Genomic DNA, 22,208 nt, shown 5'->3' on the forward strand with positions numbered 1-22,208 from the left:
ATCGTGGTGCATGCATTACAGTTCGTACTTTGATGCATCCACATAATGCCCGAGGCAGGAATTAGTAATATTTGTAGTCACAAACGATGGTGGTCGAGTTTAGGCTTGTTCGGTGCAACTACGTCAAGTATTATCGACAACCAATAAGCATTCAGTACCGTTGTGAGCGCTCTGCTATGAACGTCCTAACCAAAGCAAGTATTTTACTCGTATATGCTCATGGCGAGTCATTTATTGAATATTTATCCCATCTGTTGCGTGTTGTCATGACGGACGGTAGTGGTAACGACAGATTCTACACAAACAAATGAGCGACACAATTTGAAGAACGCACGCTTTCATCAAGCGCAGAATACGCGTTCTGAAACTATCGCTTGCAAACGGCAACAACGTAACCTCGTCCGTCTCTCGACCCGCACGGACCGCCATCGTTCCTGGATCGGACTATAGTAGCTTAACTGTGAAATAAAATGATTATTTCTAAATACAGGAACATCCTACTTCACTTGAAATTTTGCGCTGTGTGTGTGGCTGAGGTTAGTATATTTCAGCTTTCAAGTCACTACCTCATATTCTGCCACCGATAAATCTGAGGCTTATTTCAGCTGTGAGCCCTGGCCGAGTGTCCTGACCTTCAGATTTGCTGCGTCCTCCAGTACGGTAGGCGCACCTCGGCCGCCGCCGTCGTCCCTTCTGGGAGTGAAAGCGCTCTCTATAAGGCGACACAGAGGGAGTCAGTTTCTCGCACAGCATGCCATGTGTCGATAACTGGAAAACCCTAGTGCGGAAGTAACCACCTCTTAGCCTTAAACAGGCTACACAGTTCTTCACCAACACGTCTCCACATTGCCTGAGAAATACCTTCTATTCAACGACTTTCTGTTCTGGACCAGCCGAACAACGGAGCAGGGCACTCGCACTTTGGCTATAACCATCTTGCTGGGTCGTCAGTTTCCTCATGCGGTGTGTACACTACAGTAACAAAAGTTACGGGAATGACCTGTGCATACTTATTAGTTGGTACTACTTGTCATAGGAACCAGGTTTTAAATTGTAAGACATTTCCAGGGGCAGATGTGGATTCTGACCACAATCTATTGGTTATGAACTGCAGATTGAAACTGAAGAAACTGCAAAAAGGTGGGAATTTAAGGAGATGGGACCTGGATAAACTGAAAGAACCAGAGGTTGTAGAGAGTTTCAGGGAGAGCATAAGGGAACAATTGACAGGAATGGGGGAAAGAAATACAGTAGAAGAAGAATGGGTAGCTCTGAGGGATGAAGTAGTGAAGGCAGCAGAGGATCAAGTAGGTAAAAAGACGAGGGCTAATAGAAATCCTTGGGTAACAGAAGAAATATTGAATTTAATTGATGAAAGGAGAAAATATAAAAATGCAGTAAATGAAGCAGGCAAAAGGGAATACAAACGTCTCAAAAATGAGATCGACAGAAAGTGCAAAATGGCTAAGCAGGGATGGCTAGAGGACAAATGTAAGGATGTAGAGGCTTGTCTCACTAGGGGTAAGATAGATACTGCCTACAGGAAAATTAAAGAGACCTTTGAAGAGAAGAGAACCACTTGTATGAATATCAAGAGCTCAGATGGCAACCCAGTTCTAAGCAAAGAAGGGAAGGCAGAAAGGTGGAAGGAGTATATAGAGGGTTTATACAAGGGTGATGTACTTGAGGACAATATTATGGAAATGGAAGAGGATGTAGATGAAGATGAAATGGGAGATAAGATACTGCGTGAAGAGTTTGACAGAGCACTGAAAGACCTGAGTCGAAACAAGGCCCCTGGAGTAGATAACATTCCATTAGAACTACTGATGGCCTTGGGAGAGCCAGTCATGACAAAACTCTACCATCTGGTGAGCAAGATGTATGAGACAGGCGAAATACCCTCAGACTTCAAGAAGAATATAATAATTCCAATACCAAAGAAAGCAGGTGTTGACAGATGTGAAAATTACCGAACTATCAGTTTAATAAGTCACAGCTGGAAAATACTAACGCGAATTCTTTACAGACGAATGGAAAAACTGATAGAAGCGGACCTCGGGGAAGATCAGTTTGGATTCCGTAGAAATGTTGGAACACGTGAGGCAATACTAACCTTACGACTTATCTTAGAAGAAAGATTAAGAAATGCAAACCTACGTTTCTAGCATTTGTAGACTTAGAGAAAGCTTTTGACAACGTTAACTGGAATACTCTCTTTCAAATTCTGAAGGTGGCAGGGGTAAAATACAGGGAGCGAAAGGCTATTTACAATTTGTACAGAAACCAGATGGCAGTTATAAGAGTCGAGGGGCATGAAAGGGAAGCAGTGTATATTGAGCAAGCAGTAAAGGAAACAAAAGAAAAATTCGGAGTAGGTATTAAAATTCATGGAGAAGAAGTAAAAACTTTGAGGTTCGCCGATGACATTGTAATTCTGTCAGAGACAGCAAAGGACTTGGAAGAGCAGTTGAACGGATTGGACAGTGTCTTGAAAGGAGTATATAAGATGAACATCAATAAAAGCAAAACGAGGATAATGGAATGTAGTCAAATTAAATCGGGTGATGCTGAGGGGATTAGATTAGGAAATGAGACACTTAAAGTAGTAAATGAGTTTTGCTATTGAGGGAGTAAAATAACTGATGATGGTCGAAGTAGAGAGGATATAAAATGTAGACTGGCAATGGCAAGGAAATCGTTTCTGAAGAAGAGAAATTTGTTAACATCGAGTATAGATTTAAGTGTCAGGAAGTCGTTTCTGAAAGTATTTGTATGGAGTGTAGGCATGTATGGAAGTGAAACATGGACGATAACCAGTTTGGACAAGAAGAGAATAGAAGCTTTCGAAATGTGGTGCTACAGAAGAATGCTGAAGATAAGGTGGGTAGATCACGTAACTAATGAGGAGGTATTGAATAGGATTGGGGAGAAGAGAAGTTTTGTGGCACAACTTGACTAGAAGAAGGGATCGGTTGGTAGGACATGTTTTGAGGCATCAAGGGATCACAAATTTAGCATTGGAGGGCAGCGTGGAGGGTAAAAATCGTAGAGGGAGACCAAGAGATCAATACACTAAGCAGATTCAGAAGGATGTAGGTTGCAATAGGTACTGGGAGATGAAGAAGCTTGCACAGGATAGAGTAGCATGGAGATCTGCATCAAACCAGTCTCAGGACTGAAGACCACAACAACAACAACACTTGTCATATAGTGTACAGGTCAAATCTCAACTGGTAAGAATGCGGATGTCTGAAGTCATAAACGACTAATCCAACACTCAGGAGAAAAATTTCACAAATTTATTTCACACAAGCAATTTGCATGAGGCACTCTTTGGTAACTTGGGCACATTTATATATTAAGTTAAGGACACGCAATATAATTATTGGATTGTATGAGAGGGACAATAAATAAAACAAAAAACTTAAGACCGTCGATGATCAAATCAATCATACAATATAGCATCAAAAAATTAGTTAAAAGCTCATTATTAGATCAGGCGTAGCAAACATTAAGGTAGTTTAAGACGTCCAATAAGATAACGTCAAAGATTTAATAACTGACAGAGTCCAAATAAGGAGAGTTAAATTACAATCCACAAACCGAAAGTCATGCCAGAATGCCGACAAAAAACTTAGACCTCATCTTGCAAAACCTCATTCACAAGCTGGAATGAACATATAAACATTCGGCACTGGTCGTAACAGGGCGTTCCACCAAATTTAAACAGTCATGATACACTGAAGAGCCAAAGATACTGGTAGACCTGTCTAATATCGTGTAGTGCCGCAACACGTCGTAGCATGGACTCAACTAATGTCTGAAGTAGTGCTGGAGGGAACTGATACCATGAATCCTGCAGGGCTGTACGACGGGGTGGAGATCTCTTCTCAATAGCACGTTGCAACGCATCCCAGATGTGCTCAATAATGTTCATTTCTGGGGAGTTTGGTGTTGAGCAGAAGTGTTTACTGGACGTGTGATGTGTCGCAAGTCCGTCGCCATGCACGATGGACATGAATGGATGTAGGTAATCAGAAAGGATGCTTACGTACGTGTCACCTGTGAGTGTCGTATCTAGACATATCAGAGGTCCCATATCACTCCAACCCCACACGCCCCCCACCATTACAGAGCTTCCACCAGCTTGAACACTCCCCTGCTGACATGCAGGTTTCATGGATTCATGACACTGTGTCCATTCCCGTACACGTCCATCCGCTCGATACAATTTGAAACGAGACTCGTCCGACCAGGCAAAATGTTTCCAGTGATCAACAGTCCAATGTCGGTGCTGACGGGCCCAGGCAAGGCGTAAAGCTTTGTGTCGTGCAGTCATCAAGGGTAGACGAGTGGGCCTTCGACTCCGAAAGCCCATATCGATGATCTTTCGTTGAATGGTTCGCACCCTGACACTTTTTGTTGGCCCAGCATTGAAATCTGCAGCAGTTTGCGGAAGGGTTTCACTTCTGTCACGTTGAACAATTCTCTTGAGTTGTCGTTGGTCCCGTTCTTGCAGAATCTTTTTCCAGCCGCATCGATGTCGGAGATATGATCTTTTACACTAGTGAAATGGTCGTACGGGAAAGTCCCACTTCACCACTACCTCGGAGATGATGTGTCCCATCGGTCGTGCGCTGACTATAACACCATGTTGAAACGAATCTTGGTAACCTGCTATTATAGCAGCAATAACCGATCAAACAATTGCGCCAGACACTTTTGGTCTTATATAGCTGTCGCCGACCACAGCGCTGTATTCCGCCTGTTTACATATCTCTATTTGAATACGTATGCCTGTAGCAGTTTCTTTGACGCTTCAGTGTAGAACAATTAGGCTTAGATCTCTAAAACAGAAAATTACCACGAATACCATGACACTGTGGACTATTCATGGCCGGCCGAAGTGGCCGTGCGGTTAAAGGCGCTGCAGTCTGGAGCCGCGAGACCGCTACGGTCGCAAGTTCGAATCCTGCCTCGGGCATGGATGTTTGTGATGTCCTTAGGTTAGTTAGGTTTAACTAGTTCTACGTTCTAGGGGACTAATGACCTCAGCAGTTGAGTCCCATAGTGCTCAGAGCCATTTGAACCATTTTTGACTATTCATGGGATATCACTGGCATAATGCTCCCATAAAGGTGTCGCGGGCACGTGATGCGGTAACTAAAGTATGTAGGCGGAGCAGACACCGGCGCATCACCCGAGCGAATACATGGGCTGGAAATGTGGAAATGCACTGAGAAAAGAGCCACTGAGAAAAGAGACCTCCACAAAGAGGAGATTATTATTACGAAGAGCCTGTAAACTAGTATCTCGAAAACGCCGAACCTGATCGAATGTTCATGTGCTACTGTCGTGAGTATTTACGGAGAGGGGACAGTGAAGCTACCACCGAGCGCTAAATGGTTGGACCTCCACGACTCTTCACAGAACGTTATGTTCGGAGATTTGTCGGCTCTGTAAAGCAGGATAGATGATGAGCCACGCGGTCTCCGGCACCTTGTCAAGGTCCGGGAGGCTGCCCCCGTCGAAGGTTCGATTGCTCCCTCGGGCATGTGTGTGTGTGTGTGTGTGTGTGTGTGTGTGTGTTGTCCTTAGTGTAAGTTAGTTTAAGTTAGATTAAATAGTGTGTAAGCTTAGAGACCGATGACCTCAGCAGTTTGGTCCCGTAAGACCTTACCACAAAATAGATGATAAACTTCGTGGCAGGTAAAACCAGGTGCCGGACCAAGACTCAAACTGGGGACCTTTGCCTTTCGCGGGCAAGTGCTCTAACGACTGAGCTACCCAAGCAGGACTCAATACCCGTCCTCACATATTCAGTTCCGCAGTACATCGTCTCCTACCTCCCACACTTCAAAGAAGCTCTCCAGCAAATCTAGCAGAACCAGCTCTCCGGGAAGAAAGGATATTGCGGAGATATAGCTCAGCCACAGCCTGGGGGATGTTTTCAGGGTGAAACTTTCACACTGCAGTGGAATGTGCGCTAATATGAAATTTCCTGGAGGATGAAATCTGTATGCCTGACCGAGACCCTAACTCCGGACCTTGTCCCGAATTCGTGTCTCGGCCCGGCACACGCTGCAGAGTGAAAATGATCTGTGGCATCTCTGCCGAAAGAGCTCAATGCTAAGGCTCGCACAATTATTTCGGGACCCACCGTTCATCGCACTTTGTTGAACATGCAGACCACTCCCAAAGTGTTCACATGTTGACCCAACGACATCGTCAACTGAGATTGCAAAGAGCACAGGACCATCGGGATTCGACCGTCGATCTTCGGGTGAATCATATTTTTGGTTCACTAGGTCGCTGGTCGTCTCCACAAACGCCATCGTCGAGGTGAAAGGCGGCTCGAAACGTGCTGCGCACCACGGACGTACGCTAGTGGAGGTAATATTATGATACTGGAGACATTCTCCTGCGCTTCCTTGGGATCTGTGATAGTAATCGAAGACACGCTGACAGCTACGAGCCACCTGCATCCCTTCACGCTTGATGTCTTCCCGACGACCATGTCATCTTTCAGCAGTATAACTGTCTGTGTCTCGGAGCCAGACCCGTGCTGCAGTGGTTTGAAGAGCATTATAATGAACTCACGCTGATGCCCCGGCGACGAAATTAGCCTGATGGAAATCCAATGGAACCTACCTGAATCGCTGTCTGACGCCATTACCGCGTACGGAAATCAGCGGCCCATTACTTACGCGAATTACATGACCTGAGCGTAAACAACTAATACTACATACCTCCACAAACCTACCAACAAACTGTCCGATCTCTGATACGCAGAATCAGTGTTGCATTTCGTTCCAAAGACGGACAAACAACATATTAAGCTTTTAGCTTATCAGCGTATGGAGAACGATGCCAATGCACAGTGGATAATTGGTAACGAGTGATATGCAGTGTTGAATCACGCTATATCCTGTGACAATGAGAGGGAAGTTTACGGGTTTCAAAATGTTCAAATGTGTGTGAAATCTTATGGGACTTAACTGCTAAGGTCATCAGTCCCTAAGCTTACACACTACCTATCGTAAATTATCCTAAGGAGAAACACACACACCCACGCCCGAGAGAGGACTCGAACCTCCGCCGGGACCAGCCGCTCAGTCCATGACTGCAGCACCTTAGACTTTATGGGTTTGGTGAATTCCTGTAGAATGTTACCTGCCATCATTGGCAACTCTTCCGTGGTTAGTGTGTGGTTCCCTTATTGTGCTTTAGAAAACTCGAAACGCAGAAGGATATGAAAAAATTTCCCGGATTATGTGCTGTATCCAGGATAGGGACGGTTCAGATACGATGGTTTTATAATAATGTCAGTGCATCCTACCAAAGCAGCGTGCACACTTGTTTATGGACAATAACTTCCTGAAATGGACTGGCCAGCGCAATTTTGCTACCTGAACCTAATCTAAAACATTGGGATGAGCTACAACGTCCACTTTGCTCCAGGCCTCAGCGCCCAATATCACTACTTTCTTTGGTTTCGGCTTTTGAGAAAAAATGAGTTGGCATTCTTCCATAGACATTCGAACGCCTCACTGAAAGTGTCCTCCGTTTTCAAACCGTCATAAAGGAGACGGGTGGACACATTCCACATTAATGTGTACTAATAAGCGTTCAGACACTTCTGATCAGATAATGCAGCTGACAGTGGGCCAACATCGACTGCCTTCAGATCCATCTGGGTATCTCCCAGCCATTGTACTTATCTTTTTCGGGCCCCGTTTATGATTTGGAAGATTTTCCTGGTTAATTCGTCCGTTATAGCCACCGAAGTTGTGCTGTATTTTACATGCAGTGCAAATCAAAATAGGAAATTCCACCAGGGAGTAAAATTCTTCTGAAATGTTGCACACCTAGACACCGTCCCGGATCTTCGACCCGAATATTTTGCTTTGCCAACTGAGCGAAGTAAGCACCGCTCACGACCCTCCCCCACCTCTCTCCCAATTTCCGAAATTCGCAAAAGTACTCCTGGAAGAAAAGACATTGCGTTGGGGAGAAATGGCTTAGCCAAGGCCCGTAATGTTGTATATAGAATGAATTTTCGCTCTGTAGTGGAGTGCCAGCTGATTCGAAATTTCCTAGCAGAATAAAACTGTTCGGCAGACCATAAATAGAACTGAGACCTGTGCCTTTCGTGGGGAAGTGCACTAGCTCCCCCCCCCCTCCCAACCCCCCCCCCCTCCCGCCATGACCCCCGGCCCCTTCCACTGCCCACCACAAATTCGCTTCCGCCAGTAACAGTTCACTGCTTCCTTCAAAACTCTGTAATGAAATACGCTGTTGCACATGTTCTAGGACAGGTACTGGCAAACACGATAGCCTACGCTCGTCCTCGACACGCAGATTGGGTCCCGCCCGGCAGTGACCTTAAGCGGCTGACGGGAACAGCTCGCGACTGGTTCCGCTAGCTGCGTCGGTCGCTGAACTCGTCCTGTCTCACTTCTCCTTTTGCCAAACTACAACTCACGCAAGTCGACGGGCAACAATTTTCCGAGATCACGTTTAGCCAAAGTCGTTATCCCGTCCCAAAAAAATTGTGCGCCGCGCTAGAAGTGGTATGCTGTAACAGAACGGCACCCTACGTCAGCAATGATACATACAACTCATGGGCACATGCAAACACGCGCGCACGTGCGCTTACACCTACCCAGAGGCCTCACCTTAAAATCTAGGGGCACGAGACACATATTATAAACTCCCGTAACGGCTGCGTTATTAGCTGTTAATTTGCTGCGTTCCCACATAATCAAATCAACAGAATGAAATCGGAAGTAAAGAGAAATAACATTGGTACATAAAAACGGAGAAAAAATATATGTGAGACAAGATTACTTGGCACAGCTTATAAATTTTATACAGTAATATTAATCACAAGACTAAAAGTAACAGCAGAATGTTAATTAATGGAAGAACAGGTCGAAGTTAGAAAGGGACAATGGACAATAGATGCAGTTTATGTTTTACGGCAGATAACCGAAATCAGAGCGAGTTGAACAGAGAGATACACACTGCTCCTAAACATTTCGTGACGGTTAGTGGTTGGAGAAATGTTATGGAGAATAATGGAGCACAGAGCTCACACATTCCATCTCATATCAATCATCAAAAGCCTGTATAAAGAACGATCAGTAATTTTAGATACAAAGACGTATTAACAGAATCGATACAACTTAATGAGACAAGGCTGTAATTTATCCCCTATGCTTTCAGTATTTACTCTGAGGATGCAGTTCTCGAATAGAATTCTTCGATAAACACTGCGGTAGAACTAAACAATTCGATAAAGCTAAAATCACACCTATATGCTGAAGATTTTACACTTATTTTTCGAGAGAACGATTTAAAAAAGGAATTTGTGGACGAAATAGAATTTGTACAGAATATAATATGATAATGCCTGCTAGTAAATCTAAGTCAATGACATTTCGCGTAAACTATTCATTGAGAACTAAGATAAGAGTTGATGAAAAAACAATTCAGTAGGCAAAATATTTTAAATCTCGAATATAAAAAACTGTGTGAAAACGAAGAGGATATGCAGGTTAAGCTGAACAGATTTGGAAGTATCTGTGGAACAAGTAATAGAACCTTAAAATGTAAAATATGCAAATAAACCCTACTGAAATTTTGCAAAACAGATTGCCAACCCTGTAACATGGAAGTGAATTTTGAGCATTGAATACAAGACGGAAAAGAAAGAAAAAATACAAGGAATAGAAATGACTTTTATAAGAGTTGCGAAGAGATGCAGAAGAATAGATAACATACGAAAAGAAGAAATTCGAAAGATGTAGAAAATTTGGAATCTGTATAAAAAATTTGATGTAAACAAAAATAAAGGAAATGACCATCTACAAATAATGGATCCATGGAGACCAAGATATCGGGTAAAGGACTTTGAATCAAATGGGAGAACAGATCCTGGCAGACCAAGAAAAATGTACGACCCGTTTATCTAAATTTTGTTTCAGTCCTTACTTGTTATACAAATGGACCCCAAGGAACTTTACACAAGTGGTTTCATTTGTCGTATAACCGTTAATGTCTAAATGTAAATAAGCAGTGGAGTCGAATTTAGAAGAACATTTGAAAATATGAGGATATGTTACAGCCTAAGGACCATTTGATAAAAATAAGATATCACAATATTCTCTTATTCACATACTACACTTTCGGGAAAATTTCCAGTATTTTCCCATGTGCTTCCTCAGCAATCTGATGTACAATGAGGTGACAAAAGTCATAGGATACCTCCTTTCCCCGGCGTAGTGCAGCAGTTCGACGTGGCATGGACTCAAGAAGTAGTTGGACGTCCTCTGCAGAAATATTGAGCCATGCTGCCTCCTATAGTCGTCCATAACTGCGAAACTGTTGCCGGTGCAGGATGTCGTGCGCGAACTGATCAATCGATTATATCCCATAAATGTTCGGTGGGACTCATATCGGGCGATGCGGATGACCAAACCATTCGCTCGAAATAACCAAAATGTTATTCACCCACATGGCGGACAGTTGTGGCACAGTAACATCGTGCACTATCATTCATAAAAATTCCATCATTGTTTGGGCTGCAGATGATCAGTGTTCGGATCAGCTGGACCAGAGGACCCACTCCATTCCGTGTAAACACAGGCCACCACTGAGCCACCATCAGCTTCTACAGCGCCTCATTCACAGCTTGGGTCCATAGCTTCGAAGTGTCTGCGTCACAATTGAACACTACTGTCAGCTCTTATCAACTGGACTCGGGACTCAAGTGACCACACCATGGTTTCCCAGTCCTCCAGGGTCCAACCATTATGGCACTACAGCTATGTCGTACTCTTAGCAGAGGATCTCGCGTCCGTGATCTACTCAAATAGCCCATTAACGCCAAATTCCGCCGCTATGTCCTAACGGATACGTTTCTTTTACGTTCCATGTTTATTTCTGCGGTTATTTCAAGCAGTGTTGCTCGTCTGTTAGCATTAACACCTCTAGGCAGACGCCATTGCTCTCGGTCGTTAAATGATGGCCGTCGGCCACTGCGTTGTCCGTAGTGAGAGGTAATGCCTGAAATTTGGTATTCTCGGCACACTCTTGATACTGTGGATCTCGGAATACTGAATTCCCTAATGATTTTTGGAACTGAGCGGCCCATGCGTCTAACTGCAACTACCGTTCGGTGTTCGCCAGTTCTTAAATCTCATCGAGCCGTCATAATCACGTCAGAAACCTTTTCACATGAACCACCTGGGTACAAATGACAACTACACCAATGCATTGCCCTTTCATACTAGTGTACGCGACACTACGGCAATCTATATATGTGTATATCGCAATCAAAATGGTTCAAATGGCTCTCAGCACTATGGGACTTAACTTCCGAGGTCATCAGTCCCCTAGAACTTAGAACTACTTAAACCTAACTAACCTAAGGACATCACACACATCCATGCCCGAGGCAGGATTCCAACCTGCGACTGTAGCACTCGCGCGGTTCCAGACTGTTGCGTCTAGAACCGCTCGGACACTACGGCCGGCATATCGCAATCCCATGACTTTTGCCACCTCGGTGAGATCAAGATAAACAAAACTGCAAATTGTTGTACTTTTCCCCTAAATACCAAATTATATGAATAATATCTCCATCATAATACAGAGCATCCAGAGTAAAAGGGGGAAAACATTACCTTTTGAGCTGAAAATAACGTCATCATAAAATTCCGTCCTTCCACAAGAGACTGTACTTGTCTGAAGGCCGTCTCTGTTACTGGAAGACTACATTTGTATTATATAGTTTTAAGTTTTCAGGAAATCTTCCATGCCAGGTTACGAAAAAAGGCCCCTGATACATTTATGCCAATGTTACCTCACTACAGGTTATGTATTTCAGTCACATGCGCCCCTATGTAATACCTCCAGTTTATGTACTCATTAGGCTTTTGGGAGAAGAGTCAGTTTCCAACTTCTTGCCAATATCCTGTTTGAAGTGTTTACACACTAATTCTGACTCACGGTCGTATTTATCTGCCAAAATTATTTAGAAATCATAGCTCGTGCGAAACTCTTCCTGCTCCTTTTCCCGCACTTTATCGTGCGAACTATGTTTGAGCATCAACAGGCACGTTCCATATTGTTAGCTTTCCGGAAAGCGTTTGACATAGTGGTACACTGCAAACTAATAACAAAGGTCAGAGCGTACGGAATAGGTTCTCAGATATGCGAGTGACTCGAAGACTTTTTAAGTAATAAAATCCAGCACTTTGTTCTGGATGACGACTGTTCATCAGACACAAAGGTATCATTAGGTGTGCCTCAGGGAAGTATGACAGGACCACTCGGGTTCTTCATATACACACCTCAACAAAAGTTTGGAGTATCAAAGAATTAGTACAATGACTTCTTATAGTACACAAATCAAAGTTTGTAGAATATTTTATCAAAATAAACATACTCGTAATTCCTTCTGAAAACAAGAACGATTTTGGCTAGTTAAAGAAAATCGTTAAAAAACAAAGCAGGCTCTCTCCTAAGTGTACATCTTGAAAACAAAAACAATAAAAAGCTTTACCTCATGATGATTATTATCAGTCTTTAGTAGTCCTCCCCGCACATGAATGAATTCTTCCACTTTGCGAGCAGGCCACTGTGGCCGAGCGGTTCTAGGCGCTTCAGTCTGGAACCGCGGGACCGCTACGGTCGCAGGTTCGAATCCTCCTTCTGGCATGGATGTGTGTGATGTCCTTAGGTCAGTTAGGGGGCTGATGACCTCAGATATTAAGTCCCATAGTCATCAGAGCCATTTTAACTATTTTGAACCACTTATCGATGCATGCTCTGGATGAGACAATCAAGTTCATCTTGGGGTATGAGGTCCCACTCCTCAATGACAGCTTTAATGAGGTCCTGGAGATAGTTAAGTCGATTCGGACGTTGTGTAATGTCCATCTCCAACAGGTCCCATGCATGCTATATAGCATTCATATCTGGGGACTGTGCTGGTCAATGCATTCGGTTAGTGCTGCATCTTTGAAGATACCGAGACACTGCTAGAGTACAGAGCAGTCTTGCATTGTCATCAACTAGAATGACGTTGTCTCCGACATCACGTCTGTAGGGCCTTACAGTCGTTTGTAGGACCCATTGGAGGTACGGGGACCAGTCAGAATGCCGTAGATGGGAACCAGAGGGTCCGCTGTCCCGTCATTATTGCCGCCCAGAACATTACACTTCCACCTGCAAACGGATGGACTTCGTGAACGTATCGGCGTTCCTGGTATCGCCTAGCGCTTCTCCAAAGCCTAAGACTCTCAGTGTCGTTTCGCAAACCAATCCTGGTCTGGTCAGCAAACATGAAGCTACTCCATTCTGCAATGGTCCAGTGCTGACGTGCATAAGCCCTGGTACTTCGATTGCTTCGATTCCGTTGGTTAAGTGCAAAGCCATTCATTCTTCTGGAATGAAGACCACCCTGGTGCAATCTACTTTGCACTGTTTGTTATGCGAAACGAATCTCTGTCGCCTGGGAGGAGTCATTTCCAATACTTCTGGCAGATGAAGTTGGGCGCCTGCGAGCCGGCAATTGGCGGAATCTATCATGCATCGGTGTTGTACGAGGACGACCGCTGCGAGGTCTATCATTCACATTTCCCAATTCTCCGCACTTCCTCCACACTTTAGACACACGACTTTGAGTGACAAGCAACCGATCGGCAACATCTTGCTGTGTGTGACATACTAAAAGTAAAGCCACTATCCTGACCCTATCAAAGTGTTGTATGCCTCTACTAGGCATGTTACTGCAGTGCAGAACACACACTGAATGAAGCTTTTGTTGATACTGGACTGCTCGCGATGTGCCGCTGCGACAGCAATATCTATACTACCGAGAAACTGCCACAAAGCATGCCAGTACTAAACAACGTTTAGTATTTGGGCTGTAACTGGATAATACTTGAAGTTCATAGATCAGTGAGACCTCCAGTATAGTAGACTATATTTTCGATAGTATTCCAGACTTTTGTTCAGCACTGTAAATAAATTATCTGTCGAACTGTTTGCTTAAGACAGATGACGTTGTAGTATTATTTAACTAACTGTAGGAGGATGCAAGATGACTTGGACAGAATTTCTGGTTGCTGTGATGAACAGCTGTTAGTTCTAAGTTCGAAGAAATGTAATGTAAAGCATGTGTGTAAGAAAAGCAGTCCTATAATGTTCGAATACGGTATTAATGGTGTGCTACTTGACACAGTTACTTCGATTATATATCTAGGCGGTGAAGTTGCAGAGCAACATGAAATAGAACGCGTGCGTAAGGTCGGTCGTGGGGTAAACGACTGGTCGACTTTTTATAGGGGCAATTCTAGGAAAGGGTAGCTCATATATAATGAAGACCACAAGCAGGACAATTGTACGACGCATTCCTGAGTACTGTTCCAGTGTTCGGGCCCCCCACCCAATTAGTCAAAAGGAAGATATGGAAGCAATTCAGAGACGGGCTGCTAGACTTGTTACCAGAGGATCGACCAAAATACGGGTGTTACCGAAATTTTCTAAGGAAGAAGACGTTCTTTTGGTGAAACTTTATTGACAAAGTTTACAGAACCGGTATCAGACTGCAAAATGATCCTAGTCCCCCCAACAAACATCTCCTATTATGGCTGTGAAGGCAAGTGAAATCATGGCTCGTGCGTAAGCAGACAGTCGTTATTCCACGATTCTCAGTCACAGCCACTGTCTCTAAATATGGTGCACTGGGGCACTGGTGCAGACTTATATATTGTAGGTATGTCATGTAATACCAGCTTAGCGGTGCTGGTGTCTGTCTGTCGCATCTCCATTCTCCTTCTTCAGAATTTCATAAATGTGGTCAGGTGTTTCACCTTCAATCACTGAAAATCTTCCTTTACGTACATCAACGTTGGTTATTTATACAGTGCTGTTTTATGATTACTCTGTCATCAGCTTAATGAAGGAGGAAAAGATAGGAGACGTGACTTTCTGATTGGTACTCGCAGAAGCATTTCTGTGATAGCGTGCTCGGTCAAGATGCTGAGTTTCGGGAGCTCGGCTCCGCAGTCGGCCTCGAAAGGGGACTGTGTTGACGCTAGGACTGTTGGTATTTTTAAAAATATTGGGAATCCGGTATCAATATTTTAAAACAAATATTATTATCGGCCCTCGTTGCATCTAAAGAAGTTACCAATATATCGGTATATCGACGGAAAGATTATCAACGTACTGACCAAAAAAAATTGGCTGCTCTTTGTAAATATACTGCCAGTTTTAGAACTGTATATTTAAGTACTGATTTATTATTAGATGTTCTGTACATCAACAAGCTAGCTGCCTGCTTATCCCCCTTAGAGCAAGAATTGAAAGGAAAACGATGCACGTTCACGTTCGGCGGTAACCACTTCGCTAATAATGGTAACTGCATGTAAGTGGCACAATAAAAGGTGTCCCTTGGGTCCGTCGTTCGGTTTCGTCACATATCGCATTTGTCCAGAAGACTTCATGTCGCCCTCCGTGTTTTTCCATTTCTGCAAACGGCAGCCAACTAGCAGTCGAAGGGTGAGAGTTGCTTGGTGCAGCTGAACGCTGCTGTTACTGTTGGCAGTGCTGAGCGCCGATTACGTCAGCATTTCCCCTCTTACGTCTCCGCCCACCGCAAAGACCGATCTTCTCATTTAGATTTTTGTTCATCATTTTCACCAACTACACTGCTGGCCACCGTAAATGCAACACCCTGAAGGAAGCATCCGAATCAAGTGAAATTTACACCATGAGTTTACAGCGATGAGCTATGCAACTGATTAGAATTTCAGCGCAGACGCACATGACGCGCGCCTGTGGCGCCACCTCATAGTGCCATTTAAGGCTTGGCGATTTCGACGAGTGTACGTTCGGCACGTGTGTTTACCTTGTGGTTGTTTCACAAGACGATAAGTTATGCCTCGTAGACAACAGCGAACATCTTTTGATCAAGTATCCGAGTTCGACAGAGGAAGGATAGTGGCTTACCGAGATTGTGGATTATCATACAGAGAAATCGCTAGTCGTGTTGGACGAAACCAAACAACTGTAATGCGGATATGTGACCGTTGGATGCAGGAGGGTACGACGGACCGACGTGGTCGATCGCATTCACCTCGGTGCACCACTGCACGTGCTGATAGGCAAATTGTGAGCATGGCAGTGACGGATCGCTCAGTGACATCCCGAACCATAGCACAGCACATTGCGTCTGTAACGCATCATCCAGTGTCTGCGCGTACCATTCGACGCCGTTGACAGCAGAGTGGTCTGTCCGCAAGACGTCCATTGCTTCGTCTACCATTGACGCAGAACCACAGACGTCTCCGTCGCCAATGGTGTGATGACAGACGGATGTGGACGGCCGAATGGAATGACGTTGTCTTTACTGACGAGGCACGCTTCTGTCTGCAGCACCACGATGGTCGGATTCGAGTGTGGAGACACCGTGGAGAGAGGATGCTGGACAGCTCCATTATGCACCGCCACACTGGTCTTGCACCGGGTATTATGGTATGGGGCGGTATTGGATATTACTCTCCACGCCTCTAGTACGCATTGCCGGTACTTTAAATAGCCGGCGCTACATATCCGAGGTGCTGGAGCCAGTTGTCCTTCCTTACCTTCAGGGCTCGGCCACAGCCATATTTCAACAGGATAATGCGCGACCACACGTGGCACGCATTGTCCAAAGGTTCTTCGTCAATAACCAGATTGAATTGCTTCCCTGGCCGGCTCGCTCTCCGGATCTTTCGCCGATAGAAAACATGTGGTCCATGGTTGCTCAACGAGTGACCCAGATTACATCCCCAGTTGCCACACCAGATGATCTTTGGCAACGTGTGGAAGCTGCTTGGGCTGCTGTACCCCAGGAACACATCCAACGTCTCTTTCACTCAATGCCGAGACGTGTGGCAGCGGTGATCTCCAACAATGGCGGCTACTCTGGCTATTGATTCTGGCAGGAACCACATGTCACAGACGTCTGTAAACGTAATCATTTGATACTTGGTTAACATGTTATCTACAAAATAAATTTTGTTGTGCTACCTCTTGTCTTTCTTGGTGTTGCATTTACGGTGGCCAGCAGTGTACTTTTTAAAGACTGCCGATGTGACGAAAGTTGCGTTAAGAATTGTTTTTAAACGCAACTGGTGTTCGCTGGTGCAATCGGAATGTTTCTTTGTGCCTTCTATACCTACTTCACACAGTCAAGGAGAGGGACTGGACATAATGGAAGCTCAAAAAGTAGTATGATTTCCTCACATGGTGAAAGTAAAATAATGTCCTACCGTAATTTCAAAAGAATAATTTCAAATATTTACCGAAAATTGCAATATATATACGATAATTAATTGAAACCCTCAGCTACCGACAGGTGTTGTTGACTTACCTCGATGGGGACAGCTGAAAATGTGTGCCCCGACTGGAACTCGAACCTGTGATCTCCTGCTTACATGGCAGACGCTCTATCCATCTGAGCCACCGAGCACACAGACGACTGCAGGGCCTTATCCCTTGCACGCTTCCCGTGAGACCCACATTCGCAACTGTCCACAACCTACATACGTAATGTACCTAATAGATATTTGCCCATCCACTCATTACTCGCGCACACTAAGGTAACAATTCCCGTAAGAGGTCAGGCAACTTGTGCGCATTCGCACAGACGAAGGTCAATGGCTGTGTAGCCTTTAACTAATATATATGAAGATAGTAACTGTTCTCTGAAGAACAGATACCATTGTATTTCGAGAACAGTTAGTATATTCATATATATATAGTTAAAGGCTACCCGCCGGCCGAAGTGGCCGTGAGGTTAAAGGCGCTGCAGTCTGGAACCGCAGGACCGCTACGGTCGCAGGTTCGAATCCTGCCTCGGGCATGGATGTTTGTGATGTCCTTAGGTTAGTTAGGTTTAACTAGTTCTAAGTTCTAGGGGACTAATGACCTCAGCAGTTGCGTCCCATAGTGCTCAGAGCCATTTGAACCATTTAAAGGCTACCCAGCCATTGACCTTCGTCTGTGCGAATGCGCACAGGTTGGCCGAACACTTACGGGAATCGTTACCTTAGTGTGCACGAGTAATGAGTGGATAGTCAAATATCTATTAGGTACACTACGTATGTATATCCGGCCGAAGTGGCCGAGCGGTTATAGGCGCTTCATTCTGGAACCGCGCGACCGCTACGGTCGCAGGTTCGAATCTTGCCTCGGGCATGGATGTGTGTCATATCCTTAGGTTAGTTAGGTTTAAGTAGTTCTAAGTTCTGGGGGACTGATGACCTCAGCTGTTAAGTCCCATAGTGCTCAGAGCCATTTGAACCATTTGAACGTGTGTACACTGTGGACAGTTGGGAATGTGGGCCTCACGGGAAGCGTGCGAGGGATAAGGCCCTGCAGTCGTCTGTGTGCTCGGTGGCTCAGATGGATAGAGCGTCTGCCATGCAAGTAGGAGATCCCAGGTTCGAGTCCCGGTCGGGGCACACATTTTCAGTTGTCCCCATCAAGGTATATCAACAACACCTGTCGGCAGCTGATGGTTTCAATTAAATATCGTTTATTCTAGAGAAGCTGCACGGTCGTCAGTGGTATCTGTTCTTTCGAGAACAGTTACTATATACAGGGTGTTTCAAAAATGACCGGTATATTTAAAACGGCAATAAAAACTAAACGATCAGCGATAGAAATACACCGTTTGTTGCAATATGCTTGGGACAACAGTACATTTTCAGGCGGACAAACTTTCGAAATTACAGTAGTTACAATTTTCAACAACAGATGGCGCTGCAAGTGATGTGAAAGTTATAGAAGACAACGCAGTCTGTGGGTGCGCCATTCTGTACGTCGTCTTTCTGCTGTAAGCGTGTGCTGTTCACAACGTGCAAGTGTGCTGTAGACAACATGGTTTATTCCTTAGAACAGAGGATTTTTCGCCGTGTTGCAGCTGCGGTCCAAATGACGCCAACGTCCACGTATCGTCTCATGCGTCAGAGTTTACACCTCTATCCATACAAAATTCAAACGCGGCAGCCCCTCAGCGCCGCTAACGATATAGTGCACAGGATTGATGACGGCGATATGCATGTGGCCAGCATTTGGTTTACTGACGAAGCTTATTTTTACCTGGACGGCTTCGTCAATAAACAGAACTGGCGCATATGGGGAACCGAAAAGCCCCATATTGCAGTCCCATCGTCCCTGCATCCACAAAAAGTACTGGTCTGGGCCGCCATTTCTTCCAAAGGAATCATTGGCCCATTTTTCAGATCCGAAACGATTACTGCATCACGCTATCTGGACATTCTTCGTGAATTTGTGGCGGTACAAACTGCCTTAGACGACACTGCGAACACCTCGTGGTTTATGCAAGATGGTGCCCGGCCACATCGCACGGCCGACGTCTTTAATTTCCTGAATGAATATTTCGATGATCGTGTGATTGCTTTGGGCTATCTGAAACATACAGGAGGTGGCGTGGATTGGCCTCCCTATTCGCCAGACATGAACCCCTGTTTCTTCTTTCTGTGGGGACACTTGAAAGACCAGGTGTACCGCCAGAATCCAGAAACAATTGAACAGCTGAAGCAGTACATCTCTTCTGCATGTGAAACCATTCCGCCAGACACGTTGTCAAAGGTTTCGGGTAATTTCATTCAGAGACTACGCCATATTATTGCTACGCATGGTGGATATGTGGAAAATATCGTACTATAGAGTTTCCCAGACCGCAGCGCCATCTGTTGTTGAAAATTGTAACTACTGTAATTTCGAAAGTTTGTCTGCCTGAAAATGTACTGTTCAAATGGTTCAAATGGCTCTGAGCACTATGCGACTTAACTTCTGAGGTCATCAGTCGCCTAGAACTTAGAACTAATTAAACCTAACTAACCTAAGGACATCACGCACATCCATGCCCGAGGCAGGATTCGAACCTGCGACCGTAGCGGTTGCTCGGTTCCAGACTGTAGCGCCAGAACCGCACGGCCACTCCGGCCGGCGAAAATGTACTGTTGTCCCACGGTGTATTTCTATCGCTGCTCGTTTAGTTTTTATTGCCGTTTCAAATATACCGGTCATTTTTGAAACACCATATATATATATATATATATATATATATATATATATATATATATATATATATATATATATATATATATGCAAGAAATTATAGCCGGCATGTATATCAACATTGCATGGAAAAATATCGAAATATCGATATGTCGATACTTGCCAACGGCGTTAGTTGAGACTGGGTGCTTGGTGTGGGTGCAGGACGCGCGGCATGGGCGGCGAGCTGCGGCTGGACGAGGTGCCTCTGCAGTCGGGCGACAGCCGCCTGCGCCGGCAGGCCAGCTACATCCAGCAGGCCGACCACCTGCCGGGCCTGTTCAGCGTCTCCGAGCTCATGTGGATGGCCGCCCACCTCAAGCTCGGCTCCTCGCTCTCCGACAAGGCCAAGAAGCTGCTGGTGAGTCGCCCGCTCCGCTCTCTGCGCCACCTCTCCGCCCTTTGAAACCTCACGACTTCGCAGACAGTCCTGTCGGAGGAACATCCACAGCTGAGCATTATAGCAGAGGTTGAAGATACCGCTTCAGTTGTGAGGTTCTTTTTATGTAGAACACGACCGGTTTCGGGCTCTTATACGCCCATCATCTGGTGTTACAACTTTGTGCTGTGACCCCGAGCTCCGCGGGGTGCTCTGCGTTCGCTGGTGCACTCGTCCACCGCCGGCGCCTGAGGTCACAGCACAAAGTTATAACACCTGATGATGGGCGTATAAGGGCCGGAAACCGGTCATGTTGTAAATAAAAAGTACCTTATAACTGAAACGGTATTTTCAACCTCTGTTCACGATTTTGGCCAATGCGATGTCCCACTAACGAGTGGCGCCAACTTTTCAGTCTTCCCCTGTTGCGACAATTTAGACTACCCTTCTCGCCTTCAACCGGTTTCTTCTTATTTTGAATTTAAAAAAAGTCTCGGTTGTGGAACTTGGCTGTTTTAATGACGCGTTTCGTCTTTCAGGGCATCATCAGATTTTCTACAAAAAAAAAAGAAAGGAAAATATCAATAGCCAGACGTATGGTCCTGTCACGCACGGCTCGAAATAAAAATATCAAAAAGGTGTCTGCGAACCACTAGAAAGAAAACTTACTACGTTTGCTGCTATGCTGTGAAATAAGCATAGTGAAGACCACCAAGATCACGCCAAACAGGGCTAGGATAAATATGAAGCAATAAAAAATCATTAAAAAACCAAGGAATAGTATTGTAACAGAAGCAGAATTGAAATGTCCAAATGTTACACACACATCGGCATGTGCGACGGAGCAGCGATAGATCCACATTAATCGGAAGGCTTCATTTAAACACAGTGTAGTGAAATTGACAAATACCTCTGTATTTTTATACTTTTACACTTGACTGCATTTTATTGAGGCCCACATCATTTACCACTAGAACATGCGCTGCCTATTGTAGCTCTATGCAATAGTATTCTTCAAATGGCCGGCCGATGTGGCCGAGCGGTTCTAGCCGCTTCAGTCCGGAACCGCGCTGCTGCTACGGTCGCAGTTTCAAATCCTTCCTCGGGCAAGGATGTGTGTGATGTTCTTAGTTAGGTTCAAGTAGTTCTAAATTTGATGACCGCATATGTTAACATAGTGCTTAGAGCCATCTTCCAGTTTTCATATAGATAACCCAATTATGTTTATTTATTATTTTAATATATTCGATCTTCGCAGTATTTTTTTTCAGTAGCCTAATTTTTAATCCCCATTATATGCTCATCATTAAATTATTTCAGAATCACTCATGCACGCTCTCTGTGTGAATTTTCGCTACCAAACCCCACGAGGCGCAAAATCCAGTCCTTAACTGTGCACATGTGGTGACATCTTCAGCTGTGTTGGTGTTTCACTACACTGTGTTCAAATGAAGCCAATGTCTGCAATCCTGTAAGTGTGGTCCTATCGCTACACCGCCCCTCCTGCCATTACGTCTGGGCATGTGTATCGAAGGTAACGTTTGCACTTTTCAGTTTTGCGTCTGCCACTGTACTTCTTTGAACTTTCTTTAAAACCATTTCTTACATCTTCTTATTTATTGGGTAGGTACACAACCTATTTAGTGCGATGTTGGTGTATGCTTATTTCAAAACATAA

The 22,208-nt window shown here is 44.8% G+C and overlaps 1 protein-coding gene across 1 annotated transcript in view; it reads left to right on the forward strand.

Moving 5' to 3' along the window:
- LOC126195111 (ATP-binding cassette sub-family G member 1) overlaps nt 1-22,208 on the forward strand; it is a 495,613-nt gene that overhangs the window by 372,496 nt on the left and 100,909 nt on the right. Inside the window, exon 3 of the mRNA XM_049933581.1 lies at nt 20,317-20,512. Within this exon, the coding sequence (XP_049789538.1) occupies nt 20,317-20,512 (196 nt within the window). The remainder of the gene's footprint in view (nt 1-20,316; nt 20,513-22,208) is intronic.

Source organism: Schistocerca nitens, chromosome 7 (genome assembly GCF_023898315.1).
Source record: "Schistocerca nitens isolate TAMUIC-IGC-003100 chromosome 7, iqSchNite1.1, whole genome shotgun sequence".
Taxonomy (NCBI): Eukaryota; Metazoa; Arthropoda; class Insecta; order Orthoptera; family Acrididae; genus Schistocerca; species Schistocerca nitens.